Here is a 23,204-nt window from a genome sequence, read left to right as displayed (position 1 = left end):
TATTATTATTACATGTGACAATAAAATACCTTTGAAAACTTTGATTGGCTTTCTAGGTTATTCCAGAGTTCACCATTTTAGTGGGTGTGGAGTCGCATTTAAGCAAGACTGGGCAAATTACCTCCCCTAAAAATAATAGTAAACTGGGTTTTGGGATTTTAATGACAATTGCTATTTTTGTGGATATCATTACCATTTTTTTCATTTCAGATCATTGACCAAATATAAATTCCACTAATGCTGAATGACATTTGAATTCCGTATTCGGGACTGCTTGGCACTACCTCATTTGTATTGAAAAACGATGAATTAAAAAATGGTACCTTGTCAATTTTTTCCAATATTTCTATCGTGGAAGGCTTTGCCTGCGTTAAAGATAAAAAGAAATGTAAAAATACAGGTACATATTCACATAATCGTGTACAAAAAAAGCTATTTAAGTAATATTATGTACATTATATATGATGTATTTATATTTATGCAATACATTACAGTTAAAAAGTTCACTGCTCCTTTTACATTCGATGGACCCTTTACCAAATAGTTTACGTTTGACGGAGTCATACAATGAATAAATCTACCAGTTTCTTTGCAATGGAATAGAATCAAGAACGAGCATAATGTCAACTAGGACAAATGATGACATGAGCAGATTTGCAAAGACACTGGTATACAGCATTACTAAACAAAAAAGAGTATTGTATAACCATACCTTCCATGATAATAAGTTAACACGACTAAACAAATGGCCATAATGCAACTTTGTTTGACATTGTTATGCAAGGCCTACATGCAACTTTGATTAACACTGTTTATTATCACAAGCACAGAAAAGGGAAAAAATAAACGTCAATATCATCCTTTTGAAGTCAATGCACTCAGAAAATGTCCAACAGGAAAAACGAACAGAAAACTAACCAACACCATTTTGTAAAATTATACCTTTTATTATACACTAGACCAAGTGCAGACCCCCCAATGCAAGATTCCACCACTCACCCGTGCCCCCAAAGCAACTGAAACCGTTCCCGAAAGTAAGATTCCAGCACTCCCCTGCCTCCCTCAGCAGTGGACTTTAAAATAAATTCCAATTGCACCTCCCCTGTCTGCTGCAGCAGTTCCAACTGTAATACCAATTAGCCCTCCCCCTCCTGTTGAAATATCCCAGAGGTGAAATTCAGTGTTCCTGTTTTGCAACTAGTATCGATGTGTGTTGGAAGCTGGGAGGAAGGATTTTAACAGTAAAAATCTTGTTAAAGTTGGCATTTTTTAAGCTTTAATCGCGAATAACTTCAGAAATAGGTGGAAGATGTTTATCACCACCACTGGAAAAAGGATAATAGGATGTGTGAAAATGGGAAGGCTGTGGCCTAGCATTTGGAAGATAGGAATTAACCAGATTGACACAGAGACACATCTTGGGCACAAACACAAGATTTTTAGTTATGTAAGCGAGATAGATTTTAATATATGATCATAGTGGCATGATAAATTTACTCATTGATTTACAGGGCACATTTATACTATGACTTTAAATTCCTATACCCAAAGTTGGAATCCAAACTTAATTTATCAGTGTTAATTACATTCTTCCACCATATGAATGTGTAACAAGTTGCTGTTACATAGGATGCTGTTGTTGTGTATGAACACTGAATTTCACAATGGAAATAGGAAAAAAGGACTAAGTGTAAGATGTAAAAGAGGACTAAATTATAACCATTACCTGATCCAAATATGCTTTCCTCAGCAAAACACAGCATTTAGTCTCAAATTCCCATCCACAAAGATGTGATAGAGAGATAGGTAAAAGAGGTGAAGGAGTTGTTTTACTAATCAGGGAGAGTGTCACAGTGGCACTCGAGTGGACGTACTGGAGGGCGCATCTAATTGAGGCATTAGAGGTTGAGCGCAAAAATTAGAAAGGAGCAATCACCCTAATGGGATATTATAGACCACCCAATACCCAGCAGGAAATAGAGGATCAGATATGTAGACAAATTAAGGACAGATGCAAGAACCACAGGGTTGTTGTAGTGGATGACTTTAACTTCCCCAATATTCACTGGGACTTGCTTAGTGCAATAGGATTAGACAAGGCAGAGTGTTAGGTGAATCCAAGGAGGTTTCTTTAAACAGTACGTGCATAGTCCGACTCGAGGGACCATACTGGACCTTGTATTGGGAAACGAGTCTGGCCAGCTGCCTGGTGTTACAGGGGAAGAGCATACTTGAGATAGTGATGACAACTCCTTTTAAGATTATTTTAAATAGGGATAGTAATGTTGGGGAAATGTACTTAATTAGGGAAAAACAAATTACCATGTCATTACGCGAGAGCTGGGGAGGGTAGATTGGGAGCAGTTGTTATTGGACAAGTCCCCAGTTGGGAGATGTTTAAAGGGCAGCTGATCAGAGTGAATGGTCCAGTAAGGAGGAGGGATATGAAGGTACGGTAAAGGAACTGTGGATGACCAAAGAAGTTGTAAGCTTGGTCAGGAAGAAAAGCAAAACATATGTCAGGTCTATGAAGGTGGCATCAATCGGGGCTTATGAGGAAACAACTTGTAAGGAAAAAAACATGAGTTCTTATGTAGGAAAGAACTTAAGAGTGTGATTGGAAGGGTCAAAAGGGGCCATGAAATGTCATAGGCAAGTCAGATTAAGGAAAATCCAAAGGCTTTTTACACACATGTTAAAAACAAGAGGGTAACCTCTCAGGGATAAAGGGAGTTATCTATGCTTGGAGGATGTAGGAGAGGTGCTCAAGAACTTAGCATCTGTATTCACCAAGAAGGACTTGGAGGTCAGCGAGATCAGTGTGGAAAGTACAATGATGCAAGGGCAGTTTGAAATCGAGAAGGTGGTGGTGCTGAGGCTCTTAAAGATCATTAAGGTGGATAAGTTCCCAGGGCCTGATGAGATCTATTCCAGGTTATTGATGAAGGCAAGAGAGATTGCGGGGGCCTTGACAAGGATCGTTGTTTATTCTCGAGCCATAGGCGAGGTCCCAGGGGACTAGAGAGAGGCCCGTGTTGTTCCTTTGTTTAAGAAGGGAAGTAAAGAGATTAGAGGGAACTTTCGGCTGGTGAGCCTCCCGTCAGTGGTAGGGAAACAATGGGAGAGCATTTTTTAAGATAGGATTCAATGGGCTAATTAGGGATAGCCTGGTAGCCAAGGTGGTAGTGGATGCATATTCAATAATGGCATTTAAAAGGCTTTTAGATGGGCAAATGGAAGTGCAAGGAATAGAGGGATATGGATCATGTGCAGGCAGATGAGATCAGTTTAACTTGGCATCATGTCCGGCACAAATATTGTGAGCTAAAGGGCCCGTCCCTTTGCTGTACTGTCCTATGTATGATAAATCAACTGAAATGCACCAATGTCTTGAGCATGGCTCACACAATTAAGCTTCTTTCCTATATCATATTCACATAAAAACTCAATTCATAGTATGTCTAAATTTCTTGGAACAGTAATGCACCATTTATCAAATCATTAATTCACAATACTGAAGTGGATTTGCAGGTAGATTTTGAAATATTCTGATAGGATACATTTGTCTTCTGCCTCCTGTTTCATGCTTATTTCAGATATGTCATATATTAATTCAAATCTATAATTGGATGTGTATACTTACCTATGCAAGGGACAGAGAAGTAAACAGTAAAGGTTGGAGCATGCAAGAGGAAGCAGTAATTTCCAAATCATTAAAAAAAAAACAGCTTTTCTATTTTATGATATGCAAGGAACTTCAACTGAAAAGACTCGGGAATTGTGATGGGGAAGAGGAAATTTTGCACAGATGAGGGACCAGTGCAGGATTAACAGAATTATCATTCTAAGGCATGTTAATTATCCATTCGATGATTGGACAGATAGGAGATAAACTAACTTTGGAAAGTGAATTCTTATTTTTTGTGCACTCTTACTTTACAAAGAATAATCCTTTCATTTAGCATCTGATCACAGAAACATAATTAGAGGGATTGAACGGGTCAACAAGTTAATGTAATATGACAAGATTTAGTTTGATTAACTAGGATTTTTTCCTAAATTTGTTTCCTGCAAGTTAAAAAGTGACTTTTTCTTCAGAAATGTCCTTGGAACAATCTGGTATAGACTGTATAGCATCATAACCATTCTTCACCACTGCAGCATTAAAATCCTGAAATGTCCTACTTAACAGTCTTCCACACAAAGATGTTACCACAGGACAGCAACAAACTAGTAAAAGGCAGTCCATCACCATTTTATTCAAGCAAAGAGTTGGACAATCAATACATTTTGCCAGGATTCTCTAAAGTTTTGCATATATGTTAAAAACGTTTCATTTTATAATGTTGCTTTTACTTATTCAACTGCTGCTCTTCTGTTTTGTCCTTCACTTTGTTTTCAACTTTGAAAAGACCAGAGCCAATTAAAATAATGTATAGAACATATTTTGATTTCTTCAGTGAAAAACAGTATGTATAATGTGTCAAATTGTACTCCAAAAAACAGACAGAAACATTTCTACCTAGACCCAGCAGCAAAGGTTAGAGAATATGAGGATAAACTACATAGAAATAGCAGACATCCAGATACTGGAAAGGAGAACCTAAATAGCTGGAATTACAGACTCCATGGGGTTCTGATAAAAATGGCTGTGCATGCATTGCAGATAGTGAACTGAAACAAAGCACATATAGGCTTACCAATAATTACATTACCTATAAATGTAATCCAATATAAATCAAGTAACTCTGAAAACAGTGACGGTATTACATTGTTTTTAAAACATTTTATGTGAAACTTAGAGAAATTGAAATAATGCACAGCTTTAGCACAAAGCAAAATCTGTTTATTTTTTTTAACATAAAGGATAAATCAAGACACTAAACCAGGATCTGCAATGAACCAGATTGCTTTTCATGAGCAGAAATTGCATTCATTTACAGCTTCTTTATTCAGTTCAGGACATTGCATTATGGCCATTTGGATTATGGAAATTTGCTCTTGCAAATTTCGTAAACCGCTACCCAAATATGAAACAAACTGAATAAAATTTGCTCTCATAAATTTGTGAAAAATAATCAACACAGATTTTTGTTCAACTCGTGTTTCTTGATGAATGTGCAGATAATGTCTTGGCATCGTGGAAAATCACGAAACAGCCTTCTGTAATGCAGAGCTCGTTGATATATTAAAGTTAGCAATTTTGCATTTGATAAGGTTCTGCATGGTAGACTGCTCTGGAAGGTTAGATCGCATAGGACCCAGGGAGCTAGCCAACTGGATAGAGAATTGGCTCATGGAAGAAAGCAGAGGATGATGGTTTGTTGGTTTTCTGACTGTAGGCCTGTCACCAGTGGTGTGCATCATGGATTGGTGCTGGACCCATTGTTATTTGTGGCTTATATCAATGATTTAGATAAGAATGTTGAATAGTAAGTTTGCAGCTGATATTAAAGTGTGGTATTGTTGATTGCAAAGTTGGTTATCAAAAATTACAGCAGGATCTTGATCAGTTGGGCAAGCGGGCTGAGCAGTGGTTAAATGCAAAAAAGTGTGAGGTCCAGGCAGGACCTTCACAGTGAATAGCAGGGCCTTGGAGATTGCTGCAGAGCAAAGAGATCAAATAGTACAGGTACACAGTTCCACAGCAGAATAATGATAATACTGGAGGGTTACCCTATTTCACAAACAAATGCAGCTTTAATTTTTTTGTTAGATGATAATCGCAGCTTATGTTTGCCACCAGAACATATGCATTTATTCCGTTAAGCAATTAATTTCCACTCAATTTAAATAAAATATTGTTACCCAGTCATAAGATAAACTATAGCAATGTCAATGTAGGTGCCAGTTGATCAGTAAAAAGGCATGAAAGAGTTTAAAGATTTATAAGTTACAAAATGGATTCTGCTGTAGATTTAGAAGCAATAAAATGGATGCTTAACCTTTCTCCGATTAACACTAACAAGAGTACAGCACAATAACAGAAATGTTTTCGCCTTTCTTTTATAACACTAGCGAGATTACAGCACAATAACATTAATGTTTTTGCTCTATGATATAAACAATCAGAAAAATGTTCAGACGATTCGTTCCTACCCTTTACTCCACACATAGTAATGCACATCAACAAATGCTTGAATCTGCAAAAAAATAACTTCTTCAGCATAACCATATATGGGCTAACCTTGGCAGAGGAACAACTCCAGGACTGTTTGGAGTCTGTAGACTGGGCAATGTTCAGGGACTCGGCAACGAACCTGAATGAATACGCTACAGACTTCATAAAGAAATGTGTGGAGGATTGCATCCCAACAAAATCCTTCCGAGTGTTTCCGAAGCCTTGGATGAACCATGAGATCTGCATTCTTCGGAAGACAAATCCCAGGCATTCAGGGCTGGAGATACAAGAAGTCCAGATACGGCCTTGGTACGGCCATCAAAAAGGCCAAAAGGGACTTCTGCTCCAAGCTGGAGGATGAGAGATGTTCGGCCACTGTGGCTTGGTACGGCAACCTGAGCGTCCAGGAGCGGAAAAGGCTACAAAAAGTTGCAAACATTGCCCAGTCCATCATCGGCTCTGACCTCCCTACCATTGAGGGAATCTATCACAGGTGCTGTCTCAAAAAGGCTGCCAGCATCATCAAGGACCCACACCATCCTGACCACACACTCATGTCTCCGCTGCCATCAGGCAGAAGATGCAGGAGCCTGAAATCTGCAACATCCAGGTTCAGGAACAGGGTCTTCCCCACAGCTATCAGACTATTAAACACAACTTCAAACGAACTCTGAACTATAACAGCCTATTGCACTTTATCTGTTTATTTGTGTGTGTGTGTGTGTGTGTGTGTGTGTGTGTGTGTGTGTGTGTGTGTGTGTGTGTGTGCACACGCACACGCACACACTTATACATGTACTAGCCTAAGTGGGACCCGTTGGGTTCCATGTTCACACGGGAGTGCTGGTCCCCCAACGCAATATTCCAACTCTCCACCAATTCCACTATTGGTGGACAGTGTTGGGGGGGGGGGCTTTCTGGAGCACTAGTATGGGCATTGTGGGCTGAAGGGACTGGTTTCCAGAGGGCTAGTATAGACATTGTGGCCGAATGGATTCTTGGGCAGGCAGCTCACTCACTCACGGCTGGTGGGCTGGCAGTTGACTCATGGCTATTCCTTGAAATTCCATTTCAAGCAAGGTGCAAGGCCACCAAATTCAAGTGCAGTTTCATACCACTTCAAGCAGGGTGCAATGCCACCGAATTGAAGTGCAGTGTCATGCCACTTCAAGCAGGGTGCAAGGCCACTAAAGACAGAGAGTCGTGACCTCTCCCTCCCCCATCTTGCAGAGACTGAGCCACACCCACATTTCCAGGTTTTATAGTCCCTCCCCCTCCCACAGGAAGGTGCGTGGCCTTTATGGCATGATTGACAGGAGAGAGAATCTCAACATTTTTTAAACAGTAATAACTCTTTTAATTTACATCGATGGGTCCTCGGCACCTGATGAGCGGAGGGGGACTGAGTAAGATGGCCAAAAATCACAGCCGTACGTGGTAGCGTTTTTTCTAAAATCAATATACAGCGCAATCAGGAAGCGGTCACGATTAGACTTTTAATTATATAATAAGAAGCAACACCAACCACTTTCCAATGAGGCAATTTCAAAGCAGAGGCAACACCAACCACTTTCCAATGAGGCACTTTCAAAGCAGAGGCAACACCAAGGTATTTTCAAAGCAAAAAAACACTGAGGCAGTTTCAAACTACATGTTCAATGTTATTCACAGCTCAGACTGAGAGACGTGACCCTCTCGCTCCCCCATCTTGCAGAGATTGACTGAGGCACTCAACACTTCTGGGTTTTATAGTCCCTCCGGAAGGGGCGTGGCCTTCAGCAGAGAGAATCTCAACATTTTTTAACACTAATAAATCTTTTATTTTTCATCGATGGGAAAAATCCTCTTGTCCTGCGCAGCGGAGGGGGACTCTGAGTAAGATGGCCAAAAATCGCAGCCATAAGTGGCGTTTTTTCTAAAATCAATATACGGAACAGGAAGTGGTCAAGATCAGACTTTTAGTTATATATATATATACACACACAATATATATATATTGTATATATATATATTGTATATATTGTATATGAACATTACCTCTGTGTGTGGGGATAGAGTGACTCTATAGTCTGTATTTTACATACTGTGAGAGTTGACTGCCACACCCGCCTGGGCGAAATAAAGATTTTACTGCTTTATTACTAACTTTTGTGTTGTTATCTGTTTGAAGTAAAAACAAACCTTAATAGGCAATCCACCATGAAATTATCTATCTGGGCTTCATGCGTTGAATTAATGTACTTCTGCTAGTCCGTCAATGGTGCCCACAACAAGGCCTCCAAGAAGGAAAATAAAATTCAGTAACTCGGGCTGGGTTCACATATTTGCAGGCGTAAAATGATTGTCAGGCTCAGAGATCAATTTTCCTTCAATAAACAATCAAGACTTGCACAACAACAATTTGGTTATGATCTGAAAGGCATCTGCTGAGGTGTTTAAGATATTTTCTTACTGGTTAAGAAAATACTATTCGCACTGGTTGAGGTGTATACAAATTTGGCAAATATTTCAATAAATTGGCAAAGAAACCAGTAGGAAAGCATGGTGTTTGTTTCCTTTAACACATACTAGACTAAGTGGGATCCATTGGGTCCCAGCTTCACATGGAAGGGCTGGTCCACCAGCGCAATATTCCACCTCTCCACCAATTCCAATATTGCTGGCCAGTGGGGGGGGGGGGGGGGGGGGGGGGGTTCTGGAGCGCTAACATGGGTGTTGTGGGCCGAAGGGACTGGTATCCAGAGGGCTAGTATGGACATTGTGAACACACACACACACGGCAGTAAACTTTCTTGAATACTCACACGGCTGAGCGCGGCCTCCCCACTTTGGGGCTTCCGCAGTCAGCAGCACTTTCGCATTTAGCGTGACCTCTGCACTTCCTTAAATTACGCAATCAGCCCGACCTCTGCACTCACTGGAAATTACGCAATCAGCGCGACCTGTCCACTAAGCGGAAATGAGCGGGGACTTTTGAACAAAACACAGCCGGACCTAATAAAGCATTTATTCCTTCCAAACACAGTCGGACCTAATAATGCATTGCATTTTCAAGCACACGCAGGGCAGCAGGCCAAACAACTCATGGCATTGTCATTAACGGCTAACAAATCATTTATTGCAAATACCTTGCACTCACAGTTCAGCTTAGAATAAGAATCGTGGCCTCTCCCTTGCGTTCTTGCAGAGTGACTTAGTCACGTCCAGGCACCCGGGATTTTATAGTCCTGCCCACCCCCCCTCCCCCCCCCCCCACCCCGCCGGGAGGGGCGTTACCTCGGGGCCTGCTCAGCGGAGGAGGACTGAGTAAGATGGCCAAAAATCATAGCGATATATGGTAGCGTTTTTTCTAAAATCAATATACAGCGCAGACAGGAAGTGGTCAAGATGAGACTTTTAATTATATAGATGTCCGATTTAGAACAATGAAGAGGTTTGGAAGCAATTCAATCATATATTTCATTTGGGGCTTGGAAATATACATGAAGAGGCATGTTATGCAGGCTCTATAGAGAAAAAAGATATTTGGATAGCTCTACCAAATACTGCAGTTGGCACAGCTGCAAGAGACAAAAGGGCAATGTTTCAGAAGTGGGAAAATAGTACAAAAGAATAGCAGGGGATTTCTATTATCTCAAAATTCTAAAAGGTAGAAACGGAGATGGTTAGAAATGCCTTCACCCCAAGGATTGTGAAGGTCTAAAACTTGCTGCCATAAATTCTAGCCGAGACAGAGATTTTAACAGCCTTGAAAAACAACTTGGACATACTGTAATCGGCAAATCTATGAACCAAGGGAAGTATGATTAGACCAGATCGTTCTTTTCTACCAAGCATGTACACAATGGGCCAGATGATCTCCTTCTGTGCTGAGAATTTCAATAATTTTATTTCACTGCTAGATTCAAGTCAGAAGGTCCAGAGTTGTAACAGGTGCGTTTAAACTAGATAAGCAGGAGGGCAGGATCCAATGCAGGACGGCATCAGGTGAGAGGCTGGAAGTCAGTATGGAATGCTGTGAAAGAAAATCCAATGGACAGAATAAGGAGCATGTCATGCAAGAAAGGATTTTTGGATTGAATTGCATTTATCATAATGCGAGAGGCCTGACAGTTAAAGTGGATGAACCCAGGGCATGGATGGTACATGCGACTGAGATGTTGTAGCAGTTACTGAAACCTGATTATGATGGGTATGGGACTGGTAGCTTAATGTTCCAGGGTGCATCTAGGAGAGATAGCAGTGGGGGTGAAAGTTCAGGTGTTGCTTTATTGATTAAGGTTAGTGTCACAGCAATAGTCTGAGGTGACATTGCAGATAGTTCACCCAATGAGGCTAGATGGGTGAAGGTGTGAAATAAAAAGGGGATGATCATCTTGTTGAGAGTGTACTTATCACCCCCCCAAATAGTCCACGCGAATTAGAAGACCAAATAAGTCAAAAGATTGCAGACAGCTGCAAGACAAGCAAGGTTATTATAGTAGGGGATTTAAAACTTTCTCAATATAGACTGGGATTGTCACAGTGCCAAGGGTTTCGACAGGGTAGAATTTGTCAAATGTGTTCAGGAAAGTTTCCTCAGAGAGGCTTGATCTACTCTTTGGTAATTAGGAAGGACAAGTGTCTGAAGTATCGATGAACGAGCATTTTGCGACCAGGGACCACTGCTCTATTAGCTTTAAAATAATCATGGATAAAGGACAGGGCGGGCCAACAAGTTAATATTTTGAATTGGGGCAAGGCCAACTTTCGGTATTCGACAGGAACTTGCTAAAGTTTATCGAAGCAGGTTGTTTGGTAACAGGTTTAGGCAGCTAGGATAAAGTGTATTCCTAGACGAGTTTCTAGAAGTGAGCAGCAGACCCAAAAAGGATACCAGGAGGGAATAAAAGGGAGCAGTAGATAGCTCTGGCAGATAATATGAAGGAAAATCAAAAATGCTTTTATAAGTATACTAGGCCAAGTGCAGACCCATTGGGTCTGCTCCCCCAACGCAGCCGTTCCCTACCCGTAGCCCCCACGGGAGATGTGGTCCTCCAACTGAAGCCGTTCCCGAACATAAGATTCCAGCACTCAGCAGTGCGGCTGTTTTTAAATGGCGTCTTTGAGGCGAGAGGCGGGCGCCAGCAGCCGTTATGGTCGCTGGCCAGCAGGAGGCGACAAAATGAGTGAGGGGGGGGAGAAGGATTTTATTAAAAATGTGTACATAAACACGACGAAATTTAATGAGGAGTGGATACTTGGAATGAAAAGTGAAATCTCTACCGAAATGGAAAACATCTCGGCGTTTCTGGGTCTGGTGTTGGCGTAGCAACGAATCAAAGGCTGGCACCCACAAGTCAGGCAGAAACACACACACACAGCCAGCCACAGAGTTTTAATATTATATAGATAGATATAGATATAGATAAAGTACACTACTAGAATGGGGATAATGCCCCCTCAGTAACCAAAGGAGTCATCTCTATGTGGAGCGACGGGAGATGGGCAAGGTCCTCAATGATTATTTCTCCTCTGATTTTACTGTGGAAAAAGACATGAAGACTGGGGAACATGGGACAGTAAATGGAGATGTCTTAAGGATAGTCCGTATTAGTCGAGGAGGTGCTGGACACCATTACGCACATGAAGGTAGATAAATCTCCCAGTTTGATCAGTTATACAAGGACACTGTAGGAAGCTATAGAAAAAATGACCGGCAGCCTGGTGAAGATATCCAAATCATCATTAGACATGGGTAAGGTGCCAGGAGACTGGAGTGTGGCTAATGTTTTGCCTCTATTTAAGAAGTGCTTAAAGAAAAAGCCTTAAAGCGCTTTCTCACGGGGCGACTTGACGCAAGAGTTAACCAGAGTTGAACATCGTGGGAACCCCGTGCGATAATCGTATGGCATTCGTGGACCACCGTGGCGCTAACGGCAGGTACTCGTGTAACTTGGTGACTCGGGAGAAAATTCAAGCAAGTTTGAATTTCTCCAAGGGTGACTTGTACACTTGTGGTTGAAGATTGCAACATTATATGCACGTAGTGGCCAGTGCGATATCCGTATTAACTCTTGCGTGTACCGTGGGAACTCCTGCGAACGGTGAACCCGGAAGCTGGACAGAGGGGACAGAAGGTGAGTAATCTGGAATGAACATGCTGTTAGACTGGGATCATTCTCTGCGAGATGATCTTAGTGCGGGAGACAAGTGTAGGAGAGGTGTACTGACTGTGTGGGCAGAACTTTGGAAGTGATTGCCCACCATTCTCAAAAGCCGCTGTGTCTCCCTGTCCCTCCAACTCCAGAGGAATCCACTCCCCGATGGGCTGCTACGGCGACAAGTGGCAAGCGACAAGGGATCTCCGTGCTTGCAGTCGGTAACCCGTTGGTCCTAACGTCTCCGGCCACCCCCCTGGACTGGAGCTGAGACTGTGAACTGTACCGCCCTTGCCCCCTCCCTCTGCAACTGCAAACAACCCCACAGTTCCCAGTCTCAGCTCCTGTACAGGGGGGTGGCCGGAGACGTCACAGCCCGAGCTGCGCCCCCTCATCCGCAACCCCAAGAACAAGACGTACCTTGCACACCATCAGCTTCTGTCCCTACGGGGAGCGTGTTCCTCTGGAGTTGGAACGGGGCTGCGCTGCTGCTGGCTGTGGGTCTCTGGGATCTCAGTGCTTGCAGTGGGCCTGGGGATCGGTGTCCCATTGGTCCTGACGTCTCCGGTGACTGGCACTGACCTGCTGGCATCGCCGACGTGAAGACAGTGCAAAGCCCCCACACCGGTGCAATGGGCGGGGAGCTGAAGAGGGGAGGGAAGGGGTCACACACATGGCCGGGAAGCAGAGGGGTGTAGGTGGGGTGAAACTGAAGGGAGCGACAATCTGCTGCTGCCTGCCCGCTGAGTTAAAAAGTTCCCACGCAAGACTCGCGATACACTGTATATCGTGAGTCTACCGTGGGAACTTTTTAACTCAGCGGGCAGGCAGCAGCAGATTGTCAATTATTAACCCTCCCGCGTAATTACCTTCTCTTTTATGAATGGGGATTCACAATGTTCATTCAAGATTTAACAGGAAAGCTCGGGAGACGGACAAGTCACTCGCACAAATAACAGAAATGCCAAGTACCCGTGGGAACTCTTTATCTAACCCCCGTTATATCGTGTGATATCGTGCTAGACCACGACCACTTCACTCTGGTTACATCTTGCGTCAAGTCGCCCCGTGAGAAAGGCCTATTGGAACTATAGACCATTGAGCCCATCATCTGTGCTGAGCAAATTACTGGATAGTATTCTGAAGGATATATATGGTTTTTACACCATTACACTGTTCTTAACAAAAATCTACAAAATCTACCCATCATATGAAACATTTAGTCATGAATATTTAATGTATAAATAAACTTCATATGGCCCCCTCATGCATATATGTTTTGATAATGATCATGGGAAATATCTTCAATACCAGGAGAAAAATACAGTAACACGTCTGGTATTCCGCCTAGCAAAGATTCCGTAACGGTCGTTGTGCTTGGTGTCCATTGTCACAACGACCGTTATCGAGGTCAGTACCTCCGTAAGTTAAATCAAGGAGGCTCCAAACCTCTAATGCTTTTCAAAAACCCGTAGCGATTTTTGGGCAAGTTAATTATTTTCTTCTTATTTTCCAATTTAATATATCAAAGACATCGTGGTGTTAAAAACGTAACGAAAAAGAGCAACACTGCCCTTTCCAAATCCAGTGCATACATTGATGCTCTTGCAATTGTATTCTAATGCTATTGTAACACAATATATCTGATACCATTTAATCGACTGTTAGGCTATTACGTAATGCAGCTAAACTCAATTGCAATACTACTATTTTGTAATTGCTTCTGATATGTCAAGCCAATATGCAAGATACAGTCCTTTTCCAAGATCTGGAGCTGGTGAGTGTATGCTATAAACAAGCCAACACGAAGTTTCAGCAATTAACCTTTAGCTAAGCCACTCTTTAGAACAATACAAGGGCATATTGAATCACTGCTGCTACTTTTAGGGGAAATAAACCATGCAAGAAACAGTGACCTTTATGGAATAGCTTCTTGGTTATGTACAACATAGGAGGCTCCTCCCTCCACAAGACAAGTTTCATTTTGAAATCTGCTACAGACAGCTTGCCAAACTTACCATAGATCTGACATCAAAATCTATTTCTTCAGGCAATCACTTATACAAAACCGTGATCACTTCTCTTTAAACCTCTGACCCATTTTAACTTTTCAAAATGCTGCAATTTGGGTCAACTCTTTCCTCCATAAGAAAAATCCATGCCTAGTTAGTTTCTTAAAAGCAAACTCGATGTTTAAATTACTGCTAAAAGGAGCACAATCTCATTCCAATTTTCGTGTTTGGGAACCATCGTGTCCTAATTGAAACAGATAAGAAGCACTTCAGCATAAAAACAGTGCCCCTTTCTATATTCCTCAAAATGCAAATCAATAAACCAAATTCTCAACAACATTATGAACATCTGACAGCTATAACAAACAAATTTTACCCTTTCTTAAAGTTCCACTAATGAGACGGTTGTCAGCAAACACTCAACACCACATTTACTAACAAGTTCTGTGAGGCCTAATCCTCGAGCAGTAAAGTGGCCAAGAGGTGTTGACATTTTCTCACAGGTCAGCACCCCAATGGCAGAGAGTCATTTCATGTTCTGTCATCTCTCTCGCTTTTCACCTTCAGAGAAAAAACATTCATCCTTACACATCTCGCTGGCCGATGGCACAATTGAGGCCAAACGGTTGTTCACTTCTCTCATCTTTTGATGAATGCGTGTTTCTGTGAGATTAATTTTCAGGGCATCCTTTTGGAATTTCTTCTTACTGTCTTTGACATCACTAATACAGTGTGAACTGTATTATTTGGTTAGATGAAAATCTGGCATCCCCGAGCAATGCCCAGCCCGGTGAAGTTAATCTCAATGGATCAATGAGAATGCTAGCATTAGTATGGAAAACTTCTTGCTTGATGCCTGGGATATTCTGGAGGCATCATTGATGCAGGGCACTCGCTTAACTTTTTTCCCCTGTTGCCAGCTGGGCAACCTAGGCAGCTTTTTAGGTTGCCAAATGACAGTTTAGGTGGCCATTTAAGATGGCTTGCATGACACGTACGATAATGTGCTCGGACGAAGTGCGTAGTTACCAGTCAGAATTATGGTCAATGATGCATTTACATATTAAACATATTAACCAATCAAGACATAATATATACCACTATGACATGCAGCAACATTACAATACAGTATCTCATCTCTTTTTACACGTTGCAATGAATGAAATTTCCATTATTTCTTTCCACTTCCAAACAAAATTCTGGTTGGATTATTCAGCGTATGATTAACCTCGGTGAGACCCAGTGCAGGTTTGGCGATCGCTTCGCACAACACCTACAATCAGTTTGCAATAACCAACCTGATCTCCCGGTTGCTCAGCACTTCAACTCCCCCTCTCATTCCAAATCCGACCTTTCTGTCCTGGGCCTCCTCCATGGCCAGAGTGAGGCCCACCGCAAATTGGAGGAACAGCACCTCATATTTCGCTTGGGTAGTTTACACCCCAGCGGTATGAACATTGGCTTCTCCAATTTCAGATAGTCCTTGCTTTCTCCCTCCTTTCCCTCCCATTCCCAGCTCTCCCGCAATCTGCCTCTTCCTTTCTTTTTCCCAACCCCCCCCCCCCCGACATCAGTCTGAAGAAGGGTCTCGACCCAAAACGTCGCCTATTCCTTTGCTCCACAGATGCCGTCTAACCCGCTGATTTTTTCCAGCTTTGTCTACCAACGGGATCCCACCCCTGGCCACATCTTCCCATCTCCTCCCGTCGGCTTTCCGCAGAGACCACTCCCTCCGTAACTCCCTGGTCAATTTGTCCCTTCCCACCCAAACCACCCCCTCTCCTGGCACATTCCCTTGCAACCGCAGGAAATGCTACACTTGTCGCTTTACCTCCCCCCTTGACTCCATTCAAGGACCCTGTCGCTTTACCTCCCCCCTTGACTCCATTCAAGGACCCAAGCCGTCTTTCCAGGTACAGCAGCGGTTCACCTGCACCTCCTCCAACCTCATCTATTGCATTCGCTGCTCTAGGTGTCAGCTGCTCTACATTAGTGAGACCAAGCGTAGACTTGGCGATCGCTTTGCCCAACACCACCGCTCGGTTCGCAATAACCAACCTGATCTCCCGGTGGCTCAGCACTTCAACTCCCCCTCCCGTTCCGAATCCGACCTTTCTGTCCTGGGCCTCCTCCATGGCCAGAGTGAGGCCCACTGTAAATTGGAGGAGCAGCACCTCATATTTTGCTTGGGCAAAAATATGAAAATTGACTTCTCCAATTTCAGGTAGTCCCTGCTTTCTCCTCCACTTCCCAGCTCTCCCTCAGCCCACTATCTCTGCCTCTTCCTTTCTTCTTCCCACCCCCCTCCCCCCCGCACCCTCACATCAGTCTGAAGAAGGGTCTCGACCCGAAACGTTGCTTATTTCCCTCGCCCCATAGATGCTGCCTCACCCGCTGAGTTTCTCTAGCATTTTTGTCTACCCATTCACACAAGTTCTGTTATCCCACTTTCCTCACCCACTCCCTACACATTATGGTCAATTTTACAGAGACAAGTTAACCTACAAAGCCAATGCGTCTTTGGGATGTGGGAGGAAACCTACATGCTTGCAGGGAGAATGTGCAAATTCAACACAGACAGTGCCCGAGGACAGGATCGAACACAGATCTCTGGCGTGTGAGGCAGCAAGTCCACCAGCTGTGCCACTATATTTTATTTTCCAACACGCAAAAAATTATACGTTGATAACTTTGGTTACTAAAAAAAAACTATCCATTTTCAGTCTTAAATCTCTAAGTGACGCTATGTCCCCCTTTACAGCTACTGTATGTTTTAATTCAGTTCAAGACTATGGGGCAGTACATTGGCCATAAAGTTGCTGCCTAAAATTGCCAGAAACCCGGAATTGATCCTGAATATTGGTGCTGTCTGTATGGAGTTTGCTCCTTTTCCCTTTGATGGCATGGGTTTTCTCTGGGTGCTCTTGTTTCCTTCCACATTCCAAAGGTGTGCAGGAACCTTTTTTAGACCCAACCCAAAATGTAATATTTCCCTTTTTTCCAGAGATTCTGTCTGACCTGTTGAGTTACTCCAGCTTTTTGTGTCTATCTTCAGTTTAAACCAGCATCTGCAGTTCCTTCCTACACACACGATACGATAGAACTTTATTAATCCCAGGAGGAAAATTTGTGTGTGTGTGTGTGTGTGTGTGTGTGTGTGTGTGTGTGTGTGTGTGTGTGTGTGTGTGTGTGTGTTTATACATTCATATATAAATATAAACTGTTTTGTTTTCTCGTTATAACATTGCTTACAGAGTACTATGTTTACATATTCCGTTGTACTGCTGCAAGTAAGGATGTCATTGTTCTAACTGGGACGTGAGAGAAGAAAACACTCTTGACTCTTGACTTACGTCGCTAATGTGTGGGATAGAACTAGTGTACGGGTGATCGGTGGTCGGCGTGGACCCGGTGGGCCGAAGGGCCTGTTTCCACTCTGTATCTTTAAATTAAACTAAAACACTAAAACCAGAGGAAATCTAAGGAAGGGCCTCTACCCGAAACGTCACCCAATTTCTTCTATCCAGAGTTGCTGGCTGCTCCATGGAGTTCCCCCGCACAATTAAAGCATGGAATAGTCTTCACCCTACTATTGGTACCCAACCAGACGCAATTAAATTTAAGGTAGCTCTTTTTTCCCCCCCAAGAACCCTTTTTTGCTTAAGTCCAAGTCAAGAATCAAGAGTTTTATTATCATGTGTCCCAGATAGGACAATGACATTCTTGCTTGCTGCAGCACAACAGAATATATAAACATAATAGTGAACAGGAGTTAAAGGTTCAGTGTATCTATATACCATAGACCATATATATATATATATATATATACACAATAAATAAACAGATAAAATGCAATAGGCTGTTTAAATTCCATTTCGAATATTTTTGGAGGACCAGGAAACCAAGAAGCAAGAGTTACTCCAGGGAGTTACTTCAGCTCCAGCGAGTGATTCTGCGTTGGTTTTCAACGGTCGCCGTCAGGCGGCAACCAGACAGCAATGGCGGCCAGATCTCCCACAATGCAAAGGGAAGGAGAAAGTGGCCGACGCCGACCAGATGCCGTGGCAGTGCGCATGTACAGGGCGGCAGATGATGTGCTGGCCGTGGTTGTGCGCATGTGGAGGGGGAGGACGTGCAGGTTGCGGCTGTGTGCATGTGTAAGGTGGCCTGACTTTTAGGTTGCCTGGCTGGACTGTAGGTTGCCATTGGCAACCGGGCAACCGATAATTTCGAGGCCTGTTGATGCCTGATCTGGTGATACCTCACCAGACTCGAAAGGTGCTCAGCATATCAGACAGGTTTCCATGAGACATTGGAGCAGAATTAGGCCATTCAGCTCATTGAGTCTACTCTGCTATTTATGTTTCCTGCTCAATCCCAGTCCCCAGAAAAAAGAAATAGGTGACGTTTCGGTTCGAGACCCTTCTTCTCGACCCGAACCATCACCTATACCTTTTCTCCAGAGATGCTGCCTGGCCCGCTGAGTTACTCCAGCCTTTTGTGCCTGTTGTTTAAACCAGAAAAGGAATAGGTTACGTTTCGGGTCGAGACCCTTCTTCAGACTGAGTCAGGAGAAAGGGAAACAAGAGATCATCGTCTATATCTCTCGTTTCTCTCTCCCGACTTTCAGTTCGAAAAAGGGTCTCGCCCGAAACGTCATCTATTCCTTTTCTCCGGAGATGCTGTCTGACCCGCTGAGTTACTCCAGCTTTGTATGTCTATCATCAGTTTAAAACAGCAACTTCAGTTCCTCCCAACACATTCTCCCCGGAAACCTTTGACGTTTTTGCTAATCAACAAACCTATCAATCTCTGCCTTAAATATACCCAATGACTTGGCCTCCACAGCTATCTGTGGCAATGAATTCCACAGATTCACCATCCTCTGGCTGAAGAAATTTCTCCTCATCTCTATTTTGGTATATCCCTGTATTCTCTGTGTGCCCTCTTGTTCTAGACACTCCAATTATTGGAAACATCCTTTTCATGGCAACTGTATCTAGTCCTTTCATTATCTGGTCAGTTTCAAAGAGATAACCCTCATCCTTCCAAAGAGATCATTCGTAGAGAATAGGTTTCAGGACTGTTATAAACCTGGAGCTTAATTTCCTTGTATAGGCCACAAACAGTGAGAATGCAGAGGAAGCATTGAATTGCAATTGCATGTGCAATGAAACGCATGCCGAATTTGATGTTAACATTTTGCTGACTCTCAAAGTACTAATTGTCTCCACGGCCAATGCCTCAATAATAATTTATGATATATCAAATACAAGGCCTGCAGCACGCTGACAGAACATCTTTGCCTTAACAACATCAATCAAGAATCCTAAGCTATATGCAGTTTTGCTCGAAATGATCCCAAACATTATCTTCAGTGTGTGGAAGGATGGCAAAACCGTGATGGTTTCATTGAAATTTCAGGTTTTGACCCAGAGGTTAAAGAGCCATTCATCCATTCTTTATTGGATGTCAATTCAAACGAGGACAGTCTCCAATGAAGGCAAGAATAATTAATGGGAAGGTGGAGAACAAGATTAGGAAAATAAAAACACTTTTTAAAACCCCAAATTGTATGATGAACAGATCCATCTTCCAGTCAATAAGAGAGAATGGTGAGAGTCAACCGATTGCAAAGAAAGCTTCAGACCCAAGTAAATATTGGGGGGTATTCATTTATAGCCAGCCCCAATGTATTTATCAAATGAATGAAGACCATGTACAGTCACTGATTCCTGCCATCCCCTCCCAATTTTTCTCCTGGATTTAACAGGCAATAAAGATCATGTCATGCTGCAAGATGGTCTAATATTCATTGAAATTCCAAAAGGATTTACTAACTTGACTTGGAAGTTAATTTATTTATTTTCCCAGATAATCTTGACAGCATTAGTTCCTCTTTGAAAAGGGGAAGTAAGAGGTTATGGGCAATACTTTTTTCCTGCTGTGAAGCGCAAGGAAATACCTTTATAATTTCAGCAATCTGATTTGTCTTCTTTTTAAAGATTACAAACATGTTGCCTTTAATAAGGCAAGAACTTTTAAACACAAACTTACATTTTCATTACAGATTCATTACATTTGAAACCTTGCCACAGTCTTCACTTTTCAAAAGCACTAGATGCTTAGATTAAAAAAATACATTCCCACAGTTTGCACTACAGCTCACTGTTCATATACAATTTGAACCATTGTGTAATTGCTCACTTACCCTCCAATAAGAAAGCATTGCTCCCATTTTGGTTTACTCAAATTGATATCAATTTGGATAATCTGATCAATTTATCGGGATGAACAAGCAACTCAAGATCTGCAAAAATAGCAAATTCATATATCAAAATAGAATCAGATATATTGTGTATCTATATTTAAAATGATAGTCCACATAATATTATACCTATAGCTACCACATTCTGAAATTTCATTTTGATAAGGCGCCAAGTGTTAAAAATGCAGCCTCAGGTAATGTATGCACATTATTCAAATGCAATGTTGTCAAATATAAATAAGTATATTTCAATAGGATAGGAGGGGTGGGAGATTGTAACCCTCACGTAGTCCACCCTGTTTCGACTAATGCAATCAACCTGACATGCACAAACAAATAGAAAAAGTTGACCTACAACTTTAGGCCATGCACGCCATACGCAAGAAGAATAGGATAGGAAATGTATTAGCATTATTTAAAATGTCACCCTATTTCAAGACTATAAAGAACAAACATTAATTTATATAGTTCCTTAAAGTAGTTCAAATTACTTCAAGTGCTTTTGAAGTTTTCTACATGCAGAGCAGTACAACAGACAATATAATAACATTCAGTGTGTAAGAAGGAACTGCAGATGCCAGTTTAAATCAAAGATAGACACAAAAAGTTGGAATAACTCAGCGGGCCAGGCAGCATCTCTGGAGAGAAGGAATGGGTGAAGTTTCGGGTCGAGACCCTTCTTCAGACATTCAGGTCAGATGAACAGCAATCAGATGGCGTTAATTGCGAGATTAAACCTAGCAAGAACGCCAGAGAAACTCACTTACTCTCAAAAAGTGTCATGTAGTAGTTTCAAATCGCCTGAAAGAATCGACGGTTTAATGTATTTATAATGCGTTTAATTTAATGATAAATAAAATGAAGCTGACATAAAAGAGTATAGCACGGGAAGAGGCCTATCGGCCCGCAATGCAATGTCTGTGCTGGACATGTTGCTAAATTAGGGAAACTCATCTGCCTGCATGTTATCCATATCCCTCAGTTCCCTGACAACTAGTAATAATTCCTAACGGTGCAGTGCATTCAGGAAAACTGCTTACATCAATCTGCAAGCACACACGGAGCCTAAAAGCATATATCACGCCCGGAGAGCTGTATATTTTAATGGCAAACATCTACAGGTCTGGAGGCCCGTGCAATGTTGCACCAGTTGTCCGGGCACCCTCTCTCCTGCAGCGTCTCTATTGCTGATCATGTGAAATATAAGCTGCAAACCCAGGCCCTGCCCGGAAAAGAGAATGTCTCGGCTCAGGCCTACTCTACTCGCCTGTAGAGGCGACAGTGATAAAAGAGCAGCGCTCACGGCCCTTCATTCTGTCGAGCCTGAGGAGTGAGGCCGCGGCTGTGGAGCAGCAAACTCACCTGGAACTGGAACCGGCTTCCCCCGCCCGCAGCCAGCAGCGCTGCCGACAGACAGACAGACCGACCGACAGGCCAAGCGAGCGACCAAGCAGCCGCATGGCGCAGGCAGATCAACAGCCAGCCAGAGCGCCGCGACCTTTCACCCGCACGCCGCCCACACGTGACGCCAGTGCGCTTGGACCAAGTGAGACACACAAAGCGCTGCAGTCAGGGTAAGGCACTGTGCAAGAGAAGACAAACTCACTGATACCAACCTCTTATATCAGCTGCAAAAGCACAGTAGTTCTAAAAATCAACCTTTTATCTTTTTTTTTTTTCTGATTACAAAATTAATACATTCTTTAAAAAAAAATAGAAATAAGGAACTGCAGTTGCTGGTTTACACAAAAGGACACAGAGTGCTGGTGTAACTCTGCGGGTCAGGCAGCATCTCTGGAGAACATGGATAGGTGACATTTCGGGTCGGACCCCTTCTTCAGGCAACTTCATTTTTAACCAACCGAATAACGTTTTATAAACTACAATTTCGCCATTGTTGTTTCATTGCCTGAGATGTGGGAGAGTCAAGGATAAATGATTGAAAATTATTTTAATTCAGGGTGGTAGTTTGGTTATCATGTTGAATCTGTTCAAATTGTTACACTTCGACGAAATATTTGGTTGACAATCTTAATATTGCTAGCAACAATAGTTCCAACTGTCCACACATTTACAGTGGGGTAGTCGATTGTAACTTATTGTTCGTATCAAAAAAAACGTTTGCCCAGTTTAATGGCACATTCCATGTAAGATACATAGATGATTTGTTCTTGATTATACTTCTGCTTCAAAGGTCTGAAGAAGGGTCCCGGTATGAATCGTCGCCCCTCGAATGCTGCCTGACCCGCTGTGTAACTCCAGCACTTTGTGTCTTCTTTTTTGTAAACCAGCCTCTGCAGTTCCTTGTGTCTATGAAAATATAGGATTGGGTGTTATTTTCAACTGCAGGACCATGACAAATGTTTTTTGATAGATAAGTTTCCCACGGATGAGTTTTTATTCATTTTACACCTGTGTTTACTTTTTATGTATTAGATGAGGGGAAATTAAAAAAAATAACGACCTTCAAATCAGAAATTCCACTACAGGGAAGGACTGGAAAATAGCGATGTTTGAAAATAAAGTTTTCTTTTAAACTTTAAATTTCTCAACAACTGCTCATCAACTTACATAAACTATATTCAAGTATTATTAATTTTCTACATTGAGACACCTACCTTAAACCAAAGGCGTAGGTAACAACGTTGACTTGTTTATCTTTA

At 42.3% G+C, this 23,204-nt stretch overlaps 1 protein-coding gene across 4 annotated transcripts in view; it reads right to left on the bottom strand.

The window, feature by feature from the left end:
• The window catches only part of lnpk (lunapark, ER junction formation factor), a 107,250-nt gene extending 85,180 nt beyond the window's left edge, over positions 1-22,070 (bottom strand). The window contains exons 1-3 of one of the 4 annotated variants that reach the window (XM_033023900.1): positions 21,904-22,070; positions 20,485-20,583; positions 324-365 (exon numbers count right to left, since the gene is read on the bottom strand). In XM_033023900.1, coding sequence (XP_032879791.1) covers positions 324-365; positions 20,485-20,511 — 69 coding nt within the window. In that variant the 5' untranslated portion in view covers positions 20,512-20,583; positions 21,904-22,070. Of the gene's footprint in view, positions 1-193; positions 278-323; positions 366-20,484; positions 20,590-21,903 lie in introns of those variants that run through there. The other 3 variants (XM_033023902.1, XM_033023901.1, XM_033023903.1) reach the window with 3 other exon arrangements.
• Between the last annotated feature and the right edge of the window lie 1,134 nt (positions 22,071-23,204).

This window comes from Amblyraja radiata, chromosome 7 (genome assembly GCF_010909765.2).
Source record: "Amblyraja radiata isolate CabotCenter1 chromosome 7, sAmbRad1.1.pri, whole genome shotgun sequence".
Taxonomy (NCBI): Eukaryota; Metazoa; Chordata; class Chondrichthyes; order Rajiformes; family Rajidae; genus Amblyraja; species Amblyraja radiata.
This window is presented reverse-complemented; position numbering and strand designations above follow the sequence as displayed.